Source organism: Colius striatus, chromosome 12, assembly GCF_028858725.1.
Source record: "Colius striatus isolate bColStr4 chromosome 12, bColStr4.1.hap1, whole genome shotgun sequence".
In the NCBI taxonomy this organism is placed as follows: domain Eukaryota; kingdom Metazoa; phylum Chordata; class Aves; order Coliiformes; family Coliidae; genus Colius; species Colius striatus.
This window is the reverse complement of record NC_084770.1, coordinates 1,551,772-1,570,923: the sequence shown is the minus strand read 5'-3', so window position 1 is coordinate 1,570,923 and position 19,152 is coordinate 1,551,772. Positions and strand designations below refer to the sequence as shown.

Below are 19,152 nucleotides of genomic sequence, written 5' to 3'. Positions count from 1 at the left end.
GAGACATGGATTAGTGGTGAGCTTGGCAGTGTCAGGCTAGTGGTTGGGCTTGATCTTAAAAGATCTTTTCCAGCTGAACAGTGCTGCCTAGATGGGTTATTGAGTCTCCTTCTCTGGGGACTTTCAAACCCACCTGGACAAGTTTCCCTGTGACCTACTCTAGGTGGCTCTGCTCTGGCAGGGGGTTGGACTGGATGAGCTTTCAGGGTCCCTTCCAAACCTTAAGACTCTGTGATTCTTTGATTCTGTGATTTTTAAGGCGGTGCAGTAGGTGACTTAAGGAGTTAGTGATTTCCCCATATGGGACAGTCTCTCCAGTGATCCAGGAGGTCAGTAGCCTCAGCAATGAATTCTTAGCAAAGCAGTGTCTGCATTTCTGTACTTGATGTCACAGCTTTAGATTTCACATCTTCCAAGGTGACTTAAAACCAATACTTTGCATTTGCCTGTTGTTTTTTTCTCCCCACAAAAGAGAGGAAAACAGGAAAAGGGACAGCACTCAACAGCAGTGTTCTGAAATGGATTGTGATGATGATCATAAATTATTGTACCAACTGCTTTCTTTTTCCTCACTGCCCAAGAGCGTGCTGGCGGCTGGTGGAGTGAACCAATGGGGCTTTATGAGTACTGCCTGGTTTTAAAGCGATGAAAGGACCTTGGATGCTTCATCCTAGAATATTTGGACTTTACATAGGATACTGGTGTACAGATGGAATTATAGATGTTCTTGACTTTGCTGCCAGAAAAAAAACCAAGCAAGGCCCTGCACCGTCTGAATAAATTATTTGAGCTTGGGTTTACTCCAAGGAAAAAGCTGCATCCTCTTAGCAGGACTTCAGAGGTGCTACTCATACTTCTTTAACTTCATGCTGACTTTTTTTGCAGGAGTGTTTCATGCTCTGTGAAAGATTTCTCTGGGGTAGCCATCCCTACATAGCAGAGTTTTGGATGGAGCTACAGTTAACTGCCCACTTTTGCACTTTCCCAAGGAAAAGGAAAGATTCCTGTGATTGCTTCTTTGGGAATAAATTTTATCAGAGCATGAATTGTTTAAAAGAAAAGTGAGGGAAAGAGTTCTTCAAACTTTTATTTTTAGGACATGGTAAACAGTTATTTCTGTTTGCTTACAATTGATTCAGAGCAGGTCGTTTTGTCCAAAACAGAATGCTCCATGCCAAACCTGTATTTCTAATATGAATTGCCAACACTTGCTTTAAAAAGTTATTTAGCTCCATTCATTAGAGAATCAAAGAATTGCAGAATGGTGGGGTTTGGAAGTGCCCTGCAGAGCTCACCCAGCCCAACCCCCCGCTACAGCAGGTTCCCCTGGCTCAGGGGGCACAGGAACGTGTCCAGGTGGGTTTGGGAACCTCCTGAGAAGGAGCCTCCACAGCCTCCCTGGGCAGCCTGGGCCAGGGCTCCCTCACCCTCACAGTAAAGAAGTTTCTCCTCAGGTTCAAGTGGAACTTCCTCTGCTCCAGCTTGTACCCATTACCCTATGTCCTTTATTTCTGTAGTGCCCAGTGAATAGACTGGTCCCATCCTTCGACACCCACCCTTTAGGTATTTATAAGCATTGATAAGATGCCTCCTCAGTCTTCTTCAGGCTAAACAGCTCCAGGTCTCTCAGCTTTTCCTCATCAGAGAGATTTCCAGTCCTCTCATCATCTTAGTAGCTCTGTACTGGTGTCTCTCCAGAAGTTCCCTGGAAGGAAGTTCTCCGTCTGAATGAGAAGCCCAGAACTAGACACAGTACTCCAGATGTGACCTAACTAGAGCAAAGGGAGAGGATAATATTCCTTGACCTGCTGACTACACTCTTAATACCTCCCAGGATGCCATTGGCCTTCTTGGCCACGAGGGCACATTGCTGGCTCATGGTTAGTTTGCTGTCAACCAGAACTCCCAGGTCTGTCTCTGCAGAGCTGCTCTCCAGCAGGTCACCCCCAGCCTGTGCTGGTGCAGGGGGTTGTTCCTCCCTAGGTTCAGGACTCTGCACTTGTCCTTGTTGAACCTCAGGAGGTTCCTCTCTGCCCAACTCTGCAGCCAGTCGAGATCCCACTGAATGGCAGCACAGCCTCTGGGGAATCAGACAGTGCTCCCAGTTTGGTGGCATCAGGGAACTTGCTGAGGGTCCCTCTGTCCCCTCATCCAGGTTGCTGATGAAGATGTTGAACCAGACTGGCCCCAGAACCCATCCCTGTGGAACCCCACTGGCCACAGGCCTGCAACTGGCTCTCTGGTTCCATCAGGTTGATTAAGCAGGATTTCCCCCTGGTGAATCCATGTTGACTCCCCCTGATAACCTGATTGTCCTTCATGTGTTTAGAGATGACAGCCAGGATAAGCTGTTCCATTACCTTTCCAGGGATGGAGGTGAGGCTGACTGGCCTTTAATTGCCTACTTAATACTTTTTTTAGGTATTGGTAATGCCACTGGATACAGTGAGTATTATTGCACATGAATGCTGCAATTTATCCCATGAAAAGAAATATATTACAGGAATGGAAAAGCTTACCATAAGGCAGAAATGTACTGGTGTATCTTGCATACCCATTTGTTAGAGGGTGCCCTGAGGCGCCTCAACATCAAGTTGAAAGTTTGCTGTTCAACTTCAGAGGTTTTTATCTTTAATCTCTGTTATGAATGATAATGAGAGAAGTGAGAAACAGGCTGGAAAATGGTAATTAACAGAGGTCATGTATTGGGGTGACGTGAGGGGGAGTTTCAGTGTTCATTCACAAGACTTTGGTTGCAGGATGGTAAGAGCCACGTGGGCTTCATCAACCTGGCACAATCCCAGCTTGTTTCAATCCATTATTTCAGATGTTAGGGTACAAGCTACTGGAAAAGCAGATGATGTAGACAGGGTTGGTTTTTTTGTCCATGTACAAAATGTAGAAGGATGCAGGAGAGTCTGGGCTGCTGCAGGTTTTTAGAGTTCACTTAAAGGCAAACCTTTTGATTTTTGGTAATGGTGCTCAACTTTATTGCAACTTGTCTTAAACCCAGGTCTTGCAGACACTGTGATATTGGTCTAACTTAAGAAATTAGTTTGGTGGCAGTCAGTACAGAGGCATGCTCAAAGAGTGTTTGTAACATAACTACAGTGTGGGGAAGAAAGACTTTGGTCTTAGGAAGAATAAAGGTTGATTTATAGTCAAAACAGCCAGCCCTGTGGACGGCAGACATGGTCCTCTGAAGAGTCAAGAGCTTTGATTTCTCTCTGCTGCCGCCATCTGACAGAAGGAGGGAGCATTGGTGGTAAGCTGCACAGAGACCTGTCTGCTGTCCTGGGCTGAGGGCAGCTTCAGCCACCCTGCACATCTTCTGCTGGACTCCTAAAAGCACTGAACCCTTTATTTAACACAGGGCGACTAACACATGGGACAGAAACACACCAAGGACAGTATTTGTGCTGAAGGCAAACTCTTCACAACACCAAGCTGCTAGTTGAACGTTTGTGGGAACTCTTGTATGTGATAAACATAGGACAAGCCCTGAGGAAACGTGAAGGTTCAGTGATCGCTCTTCCAGATTGCTGATGTTATTTGATTTCTTCCCTCCTCACTTGTCATGGCTCTATGCAGACTTTCAGTGCAGTGTTACAGGATATGTTATCTAATCCATTCATTGCTAGAAACAGGTATGTTTTCCTGTTAACAAAGTGTTTTAATGTCCTCAATTTAAAAGGTGACTAAGTACTAAAAGAAACTTATGTGAGGCTGCACATGTGGCATGTTAACTCCTACTGCTCTGAGATTGAGTTGTGCTATGACTATTTGTGTATGAGAGATTTTTTCACTCAGTTCAGTATTGGGAATGACAGCTAAAATGTCTGTGCTTCTGAACATTTATGAAGGAGTTAAGGTACGTTACAGTGGAAGAGAAACGGGGTAGAACAGTGCAAATATCTTCTGTCTGTCGTGCAGCTCCTTGCCTCTGAAAATAGCTTCAACAGCCTGCACTAGTGATAACATGTTCTCTTGCTGTCTCTCCCTGACATGCCCAGAATACACACTGTGAATTTTCTCTCTGCCTTCAGATTATCACCCCGTGTCGGAAGCTCATCCTTTGTGCTGATAACAGGAAGGAGATGGAAGATTGGATTGCGGCGCTGAAGACTGTGCAAAACCGGGAACACTTTGAGGTAACGGGATGGTGTGTTCCTTTGCACTCCCTGCCTCGTCTCCTAAGTAACAGCTCGTTTTGAGATTGGAGGCAGCTTCCAGTGCTTTGTAAAGTAGGGTTTTTTTACTATCATGGGTGTAGTGTTAGGCCTTCTGTAAAAACTATCCCAAATCTCCAATGGATGCTCTTGGCTTTGGGTGCTCTCCCTTGGCTTTGTGTGCTCTCCCTTGGTGACCCTGAGAGCACTTTTCAGAGTATGGGTAGGTTATAAAACACACTTCTCCCATTGTCTTTTTGCTCTCCAGTTATCTACCCTGACCTAATTCATGTCGTGCCTGCTTGGTATTCTGCTTGCTTCAGTACATCTGTTTGCTTTCTGGGGCTGTAGTTAGACCAGCACTGCCACCCAAAGAAGCTGTCTTGCATTTTCCACACTGTGAGACCTGTCTCCCTGTTATCTCCTCCCTTATGCTGACACAAGCATTCCTCTGCTACACAATAAACCAGGTTGGGGAACTGATCTTGCTGAAAACTTGATCCAATGGAAAAATGGGGAAGGGAAGGCTCAGCTCTCCAATAGATGAATTCTCCAGTTCATTTGCCTGCACACACTTGCAGTGAGCAGGGATGGGAGGCAGGAGAGGAGCAGGAATGAAGGTGTGTCTGCTTATTCAAGTAGTTTCTTCTGGCTTAAAGACCTGGAGTTACAGCTAGTGTGTATAAACTGCCTGTGGCCTACTCTTCCCTAGTAAAAAAGTGTTCTGTTTCTGTCTTTCCTGACTGCTACGTGCAAGTCTTTGTTTTAAGGAAAATAAAGTCTTGTTGCTTCCCTTTAGTCTACTCAGTACAGCATGGACCATTTCTCAGGGATGCATAACTGGTACGCCTGCTCACACGCTCGGCCAACCTACTGCAACGTCTGTCGGGAGGCTCTGTCTGGAGTCACCTCGCATGGGCTCTCCTGTGAAGGTAAAGCATGCTTTCCCATCTCTTGCTTTGGGAGCAGAGTCTTTATAGCTCAGTGCCACGTTCCAGAGGTAATTTAAGAGGAATGTTGTTAACAGTCTGCAAAAAGATGTCGAAAAATGCTGTGTAATAAACCTGGGAGAGCTACAGGCTGTGCATGAGGCTGGAAGTGTCCCTGCACCTGGTATCAAAACTCTGCTCATGAATCCCTTTGGCTTCAGAGACAATTTTCTTGCAGAAGTCAAGAACAGGATGTGAAGAACAGTGTTGGGCCTCACAGTTATTATAGCTGGTTATTGTTTTCCCATATACCCAAATACTGCCACCCCTTATTAAAGTCACACTTGTGAAGTGATCAGGTGTGTACCTCTCGAGGTACCAGAATATTCCTGAGAGTCCTCCTGATCATAGGAACATTAGTATTTGTAAGAACATCCTTGTTTAGTGTTTGAATGCCAGGAGGTTATTCTTTTTCAGCTTTGGCATAGCAGACATGCCTGGCTGCACACGGCTCATACTTCTGGTGTGAGTGAGATCACACCCACGCTGTGTAAAAGGATGCAGGAGTGTATGGCTATGTAAATCATGTCAAATTTAACAAGGTGGTAACTCATCTCTGTACAAGCAGCTGGCAGAAGTGACAAGGCAAGAATTAATAGCTAGCTCATCTTGCTCAGCATGCTCAGAGGTGATAGTTTTGGCAGTGCTAGCAGGGGTAGTGTGTGCCCATGCTTGCTTCTGGAGCCAAATATGGTCTCTTGGGAAAGCTTTTGCACAGACTGCCACATTACATCTCTGAGGCAAGACTAATATATTCTTCTCTTCCCCTCTAGTGTGCAAGTTTAAAGCCCACAAGCGGTGTGCTGTGCGGGCAACCAACAACTGCAAGTGGACAACTCTGGCCTCTATTGGGAAGGACATCATTGAGGATGAAGATGGGGTAGGCATTAGTTTTAACTCTGCTAGCATTGTTTTGATGTGGAAGCACTGGCATGTGCTCTGCATCTTTCTCCACTCTACAGATAGCAGGTTCTGCCTTTATGTGTTGATGATGTGGGAAAGGCCTTCACTGTCAGAGCATGAAATCCTGTGTGAGAAGTCCAACCAGGGTAGCAAGGACTCGTTAATGGGAAGAGACTCCTGCTGTGGACTGGGAGAGTTGACATTAAATAATTGGAGGCACAGGGAAGCTGGTCTGAGTTTTTGCAAAAGAAGGATAATGTGATTGAAACAGTACCTTAGCTTATGGGGTGTCTGGTGTAAGACAATGTTTCCTGTAGCCTTGGGCAAGTCACCTGGTCTCTTTGTGCTTGAGAGTGTTGTAAAATGCCAAAGACAGTTCTCAGGTGTTTTCTGGAAACTGCCTTTGCTGTCTAAGCAGCTCATATCAACACTTGCCTCTCTATATCTCAGTGCCACAGGGCATCATGTGCCCTTGGGTTACACTCTGGAAAGTCCATATTGCTTCCCTCTGTACCTTTTGCAGATCTCGATGCCACACCAGTGGCTGGAAGGAAACCTGCCTGTGAGTGCCAAATGCACCGTGTGTGACAAAACCTGTGGCAGTGTCCTACGTCTGCAGGACTGGCGCTGCCTTTGGTGCAAAGCCATGGTGAGTCGAGTAAACATCATCCCTCCAGCAAAAGGGTCGTCTTTGATCCGCTCTTTGGTGTGTGCTTTTAACAACACTGTCTTGAGATCTCTAGACATGCTGTCAGTATTTGCCATGAAGGGCTTCATTGTTCTTCTTCCAGATGATAATCAGCCTGTAAGAGATAGAAATTTCAGTTTGTGCTGAAAAGTATCACTCCAGTGCAGCAAAAGAGCTGACATGAATATCTGGCTTCTCTGCAAGCTCCTTTTCTTTTGATAGTGAGCTTTCATAGAAGAATCCAATTACAGTAGATGTGAATCCATGCCTCAGATCCTGGGTTTTAAGGAGCCATTGTTTGTCATTTCTGCATGTTGAAAAGCTACACAAAAAAAAAGACAATGAAGAATACTAAACTGTTTTACAGTAGCAAGTTCCCTTCCTATTGCAGTGGGTTTCTCTTGCCTAACCACTGTAGTGATGCAGATCTTGCTGTGTTTCCATTGTCTATAGTATTAATAAGAGAAGTATCACAATTTGTACTGTGGGGACTCAAACCCCAAGCAAACCCTCTGTCTTGCAGTCTTGAGTTACCACAAATTACTGAAGTGCCCTACTCCATAATTCCTTTTTTAGGTAGCTTGATTAATCCCTTCTTCTCTTACCTCACATATCCCTTATGTCTTACTGCTGCTTTTTTTGCTTTCTTGTTTTATTGAATTCCAAGCTTATTTTTGCTACTTTTTGTCTCTCAACTGAGGTTAGAATTGTGAAAGCAGAATGCCTGAGACCTCTTAAAGCCACAGAATGTGTCATCTAGCCATCTCAGTACTTAAAGTAATAGTCTCAGATATTCAAATGGCACAAAAAGTGCATACTACTGGAAAGAGGATAATTAGCAGAAGATTCTGGTTAGATCATTCTTTACAGTAACATAATCAGTTAATATTTCCTTGGATTCGTGGGTGTGTAGATCTGCTTGAGGGCAGGAAGGCTCTCAGTGGGCTCTGGCCAGGCTGGAATGATGGGCAGATGGCAATGGGATGAGGTTCAACAAGGGCAAGGATCCTGCCCTTGGGCCTCACCAAGCCCAGGCAGTGCTCCAGGCTGGGGCAGAGGGGCTGGAAAGCTGCTGGAGGGAAAGGGCCTGGCAGTGTTGATCAACAGTGGCTGAACATGAGCCATCTAAATGGTGGGTCAGGAGGCTGGGACATCACTTTTTTCTGTTGTCTAGCGACAGGACAAGGGGTGATGGAAAGAAGCTGAAACACAAAATGTTCCATTTAAACATAAGAAAAAACTGTTTCAGTGTTTGAGTGAGGGAGCCCTGGCACAGGCTGCCCAGGGAGGGGGTGGAGGCTCCTTCCTTGGAGGGCTTTAAAACCCACCTGAACATGTTCCTGTCTGACCTGATCTAGGTGAATCTGCTTTAGCAAGAGGGTTGGTGTAGATGATCTCTAAAGGTCCCTTCCAACCTCTACCCTTCTGTGATCCTATGATCAGCATGCCCAGGTGGCCAAGAAGACCAGTGGCATCCTGACTTGTATGTGGTGTGGCAGCAGGACCACGGCAGTAATTGTCCCCTGTGCTGGGCCTTGGTGAGGCTGCAGCTCGAGGGCTGTGCTCAGTGCTGGGCCCCTCACTCACTGCCACAGGGACACTGAGGGGCTGGAGCCTGGCCAGAGCGTGGTGCTGGGGAGGGGCTGAGGGAATGGGGGTGTTGAGCATGGAGAAGAGGAGACTGAGGGGAGACAGAAGCACCCTCTGCAATTCCCTGACAGGAGGCTGCAGGGAGCTGGGGTCAGTCTCTTCTGTCCAGCAGTGAATGACAGGACAAGAGAAAATGGGCTGCAGTTGCCCCAGTGGAGGTATAGATTGAGGCAGAACTTTTTCCCTGAGAGGGTGTCAGCCCCTGTGCCAGGCTGCCCAGGGAGCTGGGGCAGTGCCCAGCCCTGGAGGGATCCCAAAGCCGTGGGGCTGAGGTGCTGAGGGCTGTGGGTCAGTGCTGGGCTGGGCAGGGTGAGGGCAGGGCTGGGACTCGATGATCTTAAAGGTCTTTTCCAACCAAAGCAATTCTGTGATTCTCCCTTTCTTGCTCTTCCTTTACAGCTTCTTGTTGCACCAGTGTCTTTGTGCATTAAACCAAAAGGGTTCCAATGACTTTTTTCTTTGGTGATGTTTCCAGGTACATACAGCATGTAAAGAATTGTTGCCAAACAAGTGCCCTCTTGGGTTGTGCAAAGTATCTGTCATTCCTCCTACTGCCCTTAACAGCATTGATTCAGATGGTAAGTAGTGCCTTCTTCAGCTAACTCTGTCAACTGCAAATGTTGCTTTTGGTGTTGCTGAAATTCCAAATGGGAAGACACTGGTGAAATGTGGCAGAGAACTGTTTGCTTTGCGTCGTCACTCAGCCTGTTACCCTGTACTGTCAGTGTTTGCTAAGCTGCAGCTGTTAAAGTTTGTTGAGAACAACTGTGTTGCAGCGGCAGTTTGGGAAGGCTGGGGAAGCTGAAAAATTTGGCATACTGCTAGGAGGCAAGTGTGCCATTTGGCAGCATGAGGTGTGCTTTGTGCTGGATTCAGGGCTCTGCACATTTGGCATTTGCCTAGTGAGTGCCATAAGCACAAGGGCAGTATTATGTTCTTCATAGTGATGTTGGCGTGGTGTTGCTCTTCTCACTCCGTCTCCACGGGCAGCTTCACATCTCTCGGCTTTTCTTCCATCTCTCATACCTTTTCCTCAACAGGTTTCTGGAAAGCTACTTGTCCCCCTTCCTGCACAAGCCCTTTGTTGGTCTTTGTTAACTCAAAAAGTGGAGACAACCAAGGTGTGAAGTTTCTACGAAGATTCAAACAGCTACTGAATCCAGCCCAGGTCTTTGACCTCATGAATGGAGGACCTCACCTTGGGTAAGCAGATATTCTGTGGAAGCACTCACTCCTTGTAAATACTGGGAAAGTACAAGTGATTTATTTGTTTATAAACTCATCCTCAAATATAACAAGGAACCTATTCCTCAGAAACACTGCCCTGCAAGAAGACCAAGCATGGAGAGCTTGAATCCAGAAGATAACTTGTTAGCAAACAGACTTGTAACAGACATCCTGATGCACTATTAAAGTTAACTTCAGTTAAATTGGATGAACAGACAAACGTCACAGATAGTAAATGATAGTGGATTTATCCAGAAGTAACTCACCTGGGAAGTACCTGAGGCTTCCTAAAGACTTTATGGTGATATTGGGAAAGCATCTCTTATGAGTGCTTTTGGTAAAGTTGGTTCAGCCCTGGGATCTAGATGACATTTCAGACTTGTTTACCATATTACACTAAAATATCTTGGGTTAAAAGGAAGAAAAAAAGTGAGTGCTGTGGAATAAACTCTTTCAGTGTGTTTCTGCAAGTCTCCTTAAACAAAAGCTTGGTGTCTGGTTTACCCCCTTCCAAATGTTTTTTCCGTTGCATGGTATTTGAGTAACTTGTGTCATGAGTGAGTGCTTCTAATAATAAGAGCCAACACAAGGTGAATTTCCTTCCTGTTTTTCTAAATGTGCCTCCAAATTCTGTCTGTAAGACCTGTAGGTGCAGGGTGCTGAATTTGGGGTTGTCCACTCCTGGGAGAGGGATCATTAGTTTCTACTCTCCTGAGAACTGTTGCAGTTCCTTGTCAGAGTGTGTTGCAGAACACTGACTTTAAAACTGCAGTGTGCTGTCCAGGGGATGTGTCAGGTTGAGAAAGAGTTTATAAAAACATTTCAAATGAAACATTTTTCTTCTTCCCCAGTTTGACTGACTGTGGGCAGGAATTGTACTTTAAAGCAGGAAAGAGGGGAAGGGAGGGAGCCATTATTTTGCTGGTCTGTGATGCATACTTCTAGAACAGCTGCTTTTCAATGCTTTCTTAAAAAGCAAATGATGGTCCAGGCTGCTTCTTGGTAACTATTCTCAGGTGGTGCCAGTCAAACTGTGCCATAAGGTGTTGTCACTTCTGATAGCCATTTTTGTGTGGCAGCAATGCTTTAAGGAAGAAAGATTTTAATGTACCACAGCAAATCCTGCTTAGGTGATCATAACATACCAAACAGGTACAAAACCAAAATAAAAGCAGGCAATAGTTGTGATGAGATGTTTAGTAAGAGGCACAGTTCCAAACAGCTGAAGGAGAGGTTGTTTTTAATGTTCTGGAAAGAGTCAATAGAGATAGTCACACTTCTCTTGCTGGTGAGTTGCCTGGCTGCCTGCAGGACAGAGAAGGTGCCAGAACATTGATTTATGTTACTTTCCCAGAAGAAAGGCTAAAGTTTGTGAAGTTTTACATGCTATTTATAGTTGTCTCCTTACTGAATGACTGCATAAAGTTCCCACTCTTTGAGCTTTGCTTTGCTTTAATTGGTGTGGCCTTGAGTGCAAAGGCAGTGACATCAGAGCACTCCAAACAGTGACAAATAGCTAGTGTTAGGCTGAACACAGCAAATCTGCAAAAAAGGAATTAATTCAGTAGATTCAATGCTTTTTTCCTCTTCTGTTCAGACAAAAGTGCCTTGCTTTAGTAGAGGAGTATGCCTGGGCCATATTTCTGTAGTGAATAGCCATTGTTGAGCTGCTTAGCTGTAGTTATAATTCCTTCTTTGTAGTCACTTTAATTCATCTGCAGTCTGATAGCTGCCTGTATTCATTCCGAAACCAGAGCCTACTTGAAGCAAACCTGCCCTGTTTATCACCTAGGGTGGAATCATGTATCATTCCTTTCTGTAGCAGCTGATTGTTCTTCCCTCTTGCTGCTCTCCTTCCCCTTTTGCACAGTTTACGCCTGTTCCAGAAATTCGACACGTTCCGGATTCTGGTTTGCGGTGGGGACGGGAGCGTTGGCTGGGTTCTCTCCGAGATCGATACCCTCAATCTTCACAAACAGGTACCTGCCCGTGCAAGAATCACTTAATAACAACAGCATGGCTTGAAGAGGACTTTCTTTGATCATAAAGATGTATTTTGCCTGGGGACTGAAGCCTCTGAAGGCTTACCGCAGCAGGCTCCTTGCAGTGGTTTTTTGCAAGGAGCAGTGCTGGACTAATTCATTAGTCCTATCTCCAGTGTGCCACAACAGCTTCCTCTCATAGGATCCAGCTTTTGGAGTACCTCTGAGTTACTGCTGCTCTATTGCCAGGAGAGACTTCACTCAGAAAGGGCTGCAGCTGTGGAGCTGGGAGTTCCACAAGGGTTATGCTCCGTGTCTATTCCCCTTAGTCGTGGTGTAGTTTCTGAGTCTTGGGATGGACAGAAACTTCACTGGGGTAGGGATATCACACACTGTTTCATTAGTTTCCATTTTGTCTTGGAAATGTCTATACCAACTTTACAGGAAAGCAGTAGCACCACCTGATGGTTACATAAATACAAGTACAAGGAGTTACTTTTAGCAGGGTGCCCCTTGGAGTGATAGCAGTAATATGCTTCTCTCTCAACTTCAAAAGAGAGGAATTTTTTCCTTACTTGCATGCTCTTCTGGCTGTTTTCACCATCCAGTTACCTTCTCCACACCCTGGGACTAGCTGTTTCTCAGCACATGGTCTGTGTAAGGAATCAGTTCTGTGGCTGTTTGTGGCTTGTGTTTTCCCATTTGAGTATCAGTTTTGGTTTCCTTTTCTCTGACACAGTGCCAGCTGGGAGTGCTGCCCTTGGGAACAGGGAATGACCTTGCCCGTGTGTTGGGCTGGGGCTCTGCTTGTGATGATGATACCCAGCTCCCACAGATCCTGGAGAAGCTGGAGAGGGCCAGTACCAAAATGCTGGATAGGTGAGTGAGAGAATCCCAGAATGGTAGGGGTTGGAAAGGACCTCTAGAGCTCATCCAGCCCTCCTCCCTGCTAAAGCAGCTTCCCCTCAATCAGGGGCACAGGAACGTGTCCAGGCAGGTTGGGAAACTTCCAGACAAGGAGATTTCTCTGGAGCTCTGGAACTTTCTGGATGGTAACACACTTGTGGTGTTCCTTGTGCTGTTCACAGTGTCATCTGTCCCTCTTCCCCTAGTTCAGCCCGTGAGCGGTTCCATTGCAACTCTGACTTCCAGTCATGCCCCTGCCAAAGTGCAATATGCTCTGCGTTGAGGTTCTAACCTGTTATGTCCTTTGGATAAAGGAGGAAATGATCTGCCTTGTAGTGTCAAGTATGACGCTTCCTTTTCAACAGGTGGAGCATCATGGTGTATGAAACCAAACTGCCTCGCCAGGCCTCCACTTCCACAGTCACTGAAGATTTCAGTGAGGATTCTGAGGTACCTCAGGAGACGTGGAGGGCAGGGGACTGGGGAGCAGCAGCCTCAGAACAGATGGGATAGGAGGCATTGGGTGAGCTCAGATGGAGCAGGCCTGAGCCATGACTTGGTTGTAGCAGGAGCTACAAAGGTCTGGGAGCTTTAGGTTGATGCAGTATTATGGAGAAGAATAGGGGCTGGGTTACCAGGCAACAGCCATAATGAGGGATGAGAGGAAGATGCTTTGGGACAGGACAGAGAGGAAATTATTGACTTTTATTCACTGCTGTGACATCAAATTGTTGAAATTGTGGAAAGCTGCATAGGAGTCCCAAAAAACAGTTTTAGATCCATGGTTGATCAGAGACTCTGATCTGATGAAATAACTGCACTGCTGCTGATTTCTAGGTTCAGAGTTACTTTCTTTGTCAGATTCAGGTTTCAATGAGTAACTGAGCCCTGGACCATGAACTTTCCAGGGCAAAAAGAACCTGTAGAATGACAGGTACTCTCTGGGGATACACAGCATATGTTGTAATGCTGAGAAGCAGCACTCCAGTGGCTTGTTTCTTATTGTCACCAGGTGCAGAAGATTCTCTTCTATGAAGACTCTGTGGCTGCTCATTTGTCCAAAATTTTGACTTCTGACCAACACTCAGTGGTCATCTCCTCAGCCAAGTTAGTACTTAGAGGGCAACTGCTCCAAGTGAAAGCTGAACTGTGAAAAGCCTGAGATAATCCTTGCATGACTTTGTTTTCACTCCTGTCTTTGTCTAGGGTGCTTTGTGAGACAGTGAAGGACTTTGTGGCCCGAGTAGGGAAAGCCTATGAGAAGGCAACAGAAAGCTCAGAGGAATCAGAGGTCATGGCCAGGAAGGTAAAACTGAAAAAGTTATTTGAGTTTCTACCTCTGAAGTGCAAAACTGCTCTGTTTCCAGAGAACCAGGACAGCAGCAGTTGAGCAGGCACTAAAAGAATGAGCTGCTCATTCCACTCAAACGTTCATCTTGTAGTGCTCTGTCCTGAAGGAGAAGCTGGACTCATTGCTGAAGACACTGAACGATGAATCTCAGGCATCTTCATCTCTGCCCAACCCTCCTCCCACCATTGCAGAGGAGACTGAGGATGGGGATGGCTCAGGCAGCGCCTGCGATTCCTCCAGCGAGCGCTCGGTGGGCTCGGCCTGTCCTGCACGGCCGCAGCTGTTCCGTCCCCGGGAGCAGCTCATGCTGAGAGCCAACAGCCTGAAAAAAGCCATTCGGCAGATAATAGAGCATGCAGAGAAAGGTGAGCTCTTGGGACTCCTGCTGCTGACTGCGTGCAGGCTCTTGAGAAGGACACATTGCTTTTATTCCAGAGAGGAGTTGGGTTCTTGATGAAAAACAGCTGTCCTGAGCTCGAGGAGCTATTCAGCAAGCCTGCCTGTTCAGTGGCAGTGGCATCTCTGCCAAGCCCACCTGTTGGGAGCATTGCTTGGTTGGATGAGCCTGAAGTTGAAGGTAGTTCTCTCCCATAGGGCTGGTTTAGGAAGTTGCTGCCCTCCCACAGTGGGTCCATTTGCATTTCCCGTCTGTCCCCACCCAAACCACAATTGTGTCAGAGCAGCAGTTTGTGTGGCCTGGCTGTAAAACAGATCTGAAAGTACTTGGGGAACAAAGCATGTTAAGTATTTTAACTTGGGTTGTTTCAGAAGTCTCTGTATTATTTTTAGAGTTCAGCAAAACAGTGCAGTGGCACAACAGCAGGAGAGGGCAGCCATTTCTTAGCCTTTGTCACTGGGAAAGTGTTATAATACTGTACCTTGGTGCAATGGGTTCTCTTGCAACGTTAACTTCTGGGGAGGTGACCTCCTTCTCCACATCTTGACCCTTATCTCTCACCAGCCCCTTGCACCCACAGCTCAAAGTTTCATTTCCTTCCAAAGGCATCAGTCTCCCAGATGTTAGTCATAAACTCAGTGGTTCAGCTGAGACCAAAGAAAGTACTTAACAGTTTATTACTGGAGATAAAAGCAAGATCTAAATGTACACTGTGGGTAACTATGTACCAAGCTACAGATGACTGCAATGTTGGTTGGATTTCCAGCACTGCAGTATTCCATACAGCCTATCCTGAAGCTGAAGTTACATGAAATGATGAATCATAGAATGGTAGGGTTGGAAGGGACCTTTACAGACCATCCAGTCCAACCCCCCTGCAGAAGCAGGGTCACCTAGATCAGGTTGCACAGGAACATGTCCAGGAGGGTCCTGAAGACCTCCAAGGAAGGAGACACCACAACCCCCTGGGCAGCCTGTTGAGCAAAAAATATTTTGCTGAACCCCAGAGGCAGCACAAGAGAGGGGAAGAGACTGAAAGAAAGGGGGCTAGTCCCCCTGCAGAGGCAGTGAGCTGGTAGATCAGGAGGCTAAGCCAGTCCAGGTCCAAAAGCTTTCCAGAGCAGAGATAAATTCTTTAGGAAAGCTGTTCATTCTTGTTGGGAATCAGGGTGTTTAGAATCCCACTCTGCTGTTATTTAGATCAAAGAGAGATGTTCCTTGCTATAGAGAGCTGTGAGGCACTCATCTGTCAGGCACACTTTCTTTCTCTTTACAGCTGTAGATGAGCAGAATGCCCAGACCCAGGAGCAAGAGGGCTTCCTGCTTAGTCTGTCAGGCTCTGAAGAGGGCAAGGAGCTGAGGAATGAGGATAAAATCTCCCTGCAGTCATCACACAGCAGCAGCTATGGAGTGTCCAAAGGCAGGAGCCAGCGGAAAGGTACTGCTCCAGGGCTCCTCCAGGCACATCTGCCTGCAAGTGACCATTCTCTTAATTGGCATGTGTGTTACTTCCCAAGCTCTGGTTTTCTCTATATTTTCAATGACTGCTTTTCAGATGCCAGGGTTTGCATGTTTCTGTGCCCTACCCTGTGCATCATATACCCCACTCCACTACACTTCTGATGGGTGATCTCAGCATATAGAGCCTGGGATTCTGACATTTTCCTGCACCTTAGCCAGTAATCTGGGTTCTCTGGGCTTGCAGTGCTTGGACAAGCATGGTCTTGAGCATTTTTCCTGTCATCCACCTGATGACATTTCCCTGTGAGGCCCTGCCATCCTTTGCAGATGACAGAATGGGAGCTGGTTTGCTTTAATAAATGTTACGTGAGTAGTTTGTCAGAGAGCCCTGATCACTGCAGGTACCTTTGGAACTCACCTGAGTATTGATTGGGAGCCAAATACCCTGTGTGTTGTGCTGCTGTCACCAGCTGTTTCTCATCTCCATTTCTAATACTTGCCTGTGACATTTTGGTACCTGCAAGCTGTGAGGTTTTCTGGCTGCACATGCACCACATCTCTGTCTCGTAACGACTGGTTCTGTCAGCTCCTTGCTTTCTGCTGGCTAGAGTGTTGTGGTGTTGAGTGATTCCTAACCCAGTCTTGCTGCTTGGCCTGTGCTGCTGTGTGCTGGTTTGAGTTTGTCAATAGCCATGTTTGTGTTGTGTTTCACAGTGTCCAAGTCTCCTTGTGAAAGACTAATCAACAAAGGAAGTTTGTCGCTGGGCAGCTCTGCGTCTCTTCCTCCCCAGTCAGGAAACCGGGACAACTTGCCAATGCTCAACACAAAGATCCTCTACCCAAGTGAGTGGAACACCCACCACTTCCCACTGAGGCAGCCAACTGGAGAGAGGGCAACAGCAGCACAGGCTGCAGTCATCACATAAAACCCAGAGGTTGTCCTGCCTGATGTCCTTTTGTGCAGGGTGTGCCTGGGCAGAAGTCCCTTTGTGGACAACTTTCCACTGAGGTGGAAAAGTGGAGACATGGAGATAACTGTAATAGTTCCCAGTTTGTATCTGAGACCCAGATTTTTGTTAGCACTGTGCAGTGACAGAATTTAGGTGCCAATTACAAGGAGATACTGTGCTCAAAGTAACCCTGAGAAGGCTGATACAATGCTGTTGAGGTTTCTGAAGAGCCATAGACTGGGAACAGCAGCCTCTTTGTGTGAAGGCTGTAGTCCCTGGAGGTGCACACACCCAACAGATTTCCCACCTCCCACATCTTGTGTAGCAGCATCTCCCCATCCCCGTGGTGTGGTGCTGTCTGTCCACCTCTTCCCCCAAATTACTTTTTCAAATGGTTTCTTCTGGCAGCAGACAATTTCCTTTCTGTTTGACAAAGCTGCTGTTTTGGGGTTGCCAGTAATAATTGAAGAAGCAGGAGGCAGTAATGCTTATTTTCTTGGAGGAAAACTTCTGTCCTGCTCCTCTTTGCTCATTGAAGCAAGGACATTGAATGTCTCAACCTCGAACAAAAAGGCTGCTGCAACGGATACATTCCTGTTTCCATTCCCATGTGTCTGTACAACTGTGCTGCTGGCCTTAGGTGATACCCTGTCAATCACAAACCCTGCAGGCAGCCCCAGAAATCCTTCTCTGGAGTATGAGAAAGCACTATTGCTGTTTGCTTTCCACAGACAATGACAAGAGTTAGTATATTCTGCCCTGTCATCCTGTCTGAGGTTGAAGTTACCTGTTCTCTGCTTCTTATTGCTCACACTCTTCCACTTGGTCAATTTTCCTGCAGATATCCGTGCTGGCATGTCTGGTTCTTTGCCTGGGAGCTCTGTCATCAGCAGATTGTTGATCCATGCTGATCCCTTTAACTCTGAGCCTGAAAATCTGTGAGTATACTCAGGAGGTTGGAGGGGAATTTCCAAATGGACCTCAGCAGAGAAGCAGATGAGTTTGTGCTGCTAAATAATGCAGTGCAGCAACCCAGAGTTGTGTAAATGAGTTCGGATGCTGGATGCCAGTGAGGATCAGCTTATGTGCAGTGACACATCTGACTAAGGGTAGAAGGATTTTAGATGAGAATGAAGTCTAGATAATTCTTCTTAGACTCAGAGGTGACTCTGGCTTCCAGTTAGATGGTAACCTGTGGAGGAATCACTGACCTTACAGCATGTGAGATGTATACCAAATGGTGCATAGAGCTACAAACAGGAGTTTTGTTCTTTTGCTTGGCAGTGAATGTTACACAGAGAAGTGTGTCATGAATAATTACTTTGGAATTGGACTGGATGCAAAAATTTCTTTGGACTTCAACAACAAACGTGATGAGCACCCAGAGAAATGCAGGTGGGCTTGGCTTTGGCTGACCTTTGGATATTGCCAGAAGTGACTGAAACCTCTTCATGCTTCTGTGTGGCTTTGAAGCCAGTTGTGTGCAGGTGTGCTGAATAGCTATATTCAGTCTTGCCTGCAGAATGCTCCTTCAAGACTTCAAGTCTTGATGGAGGAGAGAAGATACCAGTTTGTTACTGATGTATGATGCTGTTGTGGCTAGTGTAAGATCTTCCAGTAGCTACTTTGGTGTGGATTTAGTGCATTGGTTTCATTTGCTTCATGATCACACTCTCAGGTTTTTCTCCTGGGTTTGCTCAGGAGAGAGGCACATCTCAGCTCTAAATGCCACAGAGGCTGATTTCAGCCTCGGTACCAACCTGATACAAACCACAGGTCTTGGCATTTTGAATACTTGGGCAAGTAGCAGGTGCTTTGTGTAGCCTGGGAAGGGTACATTTGCTGTGCTTGAGCTAACATGGCAAAACACTGTTGGTGTCCTGGCTTATGAGATGTGCAAGACCTGTGCCAAGGGAATCTGTGTATGTTTCTGGTAGTGAGTGTTACTCAGTCATCCTCAGTTCCTACCTGGCATCTGTTTAAAGGAGAGTTCCCTAGCACAATGACCATTTTGAACCCTTTTGGGACCAAAGCACCTTTGTGTTTCAGGATGTAGGAGCTACCATTTCAACATGGGTGGTTTTTTTCCTTCTAAGTGAAAAGGGAAATGCCTATGCTAACTTTTTGTCTTCTGATTTGCCACCTTAGAAGTCGTACTAAAAACATGATGTGGTATGGAGTACTGGGGACCAAGGAGCTGCTGCACAGAACATACAAAAATCTGGAGCAGAAAGTCTTGCTGGAGGTGAGGAATTAACATGCCCTTCTGTTGCTAAAACTGGAGTGCCTAATTGCATCTCCTTCAGACACTAACTTTGGTGATTCTGCTGTTTCCCTTGCCTGCCTGATACGATGCACCTGCTGTATCTCAGCCCAAGCTAGTAAAAAGTGGTTTTTCCTGGTTCTGGGAGATAACTTTTATCCTCAGCTTGTAAAGTAAGTGTCACCCTGCTGGAAAGGATTAGCTGTCCCTCACTCA

At 46.3% G+C, this 19,152-nt stretch overlaps 1 protein-coding gene across 8 annotated transcripts in view; it reads left to right on the top strand.

Moving 5' to 3' along the window:
• The window catches only part of DGKD (diacylglycerol kinase delta), a 70,999-nt gene that overhangs the window by 37,876 nt on the left and 13,971 nt on the right, over positions 1–19,152 (top strand). For 7 of the 8 annotated variants that reach the window (XM_062005688.1, XM_062005697.1, XM_062005693.1 and 4 more), the window contains 17 exons: positions 4,047–4,151; positions 4,969–5,101; positions 5,932–6,038; positions 6,585–6,710; positions 8,875–8,977; positions 9,440–9,602; positions 11,497–11,605; positions 12,348–12,487; positions 12,880–12,964; positions 13,527–13,621; positions 13,721–13,820; positions 13,957–14,230; positions 15,539–15,700; positions 16,438–16,566; positions 17,515–17,611; positions 17,958–18,068; positions 18,822–18,918. In XM_062005688.1, coding sequence (XP_061861672.1) covers positions 4,047–4,151; positions 4,969–5,101; positions 5,932–6,038; positions 6,585–6,710; positions 8,875–8,977; positions 9,440–9,602; positions 11,497–11,605; positions 12,348–12,487; positions 12,880–12,964; positions 13,527–13,621; positions 13,721–13,820; positions 13,957–14,230; positions 15,539–15,700; positions 16,438–16,566; positions 17,515–17,611; positions 17,958–18,068; positions 18,822–18,918 — 2,136 coding nt within the window. Of the gene's footprint in view, positions 1–3,208; positions 3,266–4,046; positions 4,152–4,968; positions 5,102–5,931; positions 6,039–6,584; positions 6,711–8,874; positions 8,978–9,439; positions 9,603–11,496; positions 11,606–12,347; positions 12,488–12,879; positions 12,965–13,526; positions 13,622–13,720; positions 13,821–13,956; positions 14,231–15,538; positions 15,701–16,437; positions 16,567–17,514; positions 17,612–17,957; positions 18,069–18,821; positions 18,919–19,152 lie in introns of those variants that run through there. The other variant, XM_062005695.1, reaches the window with a different exon arrangement.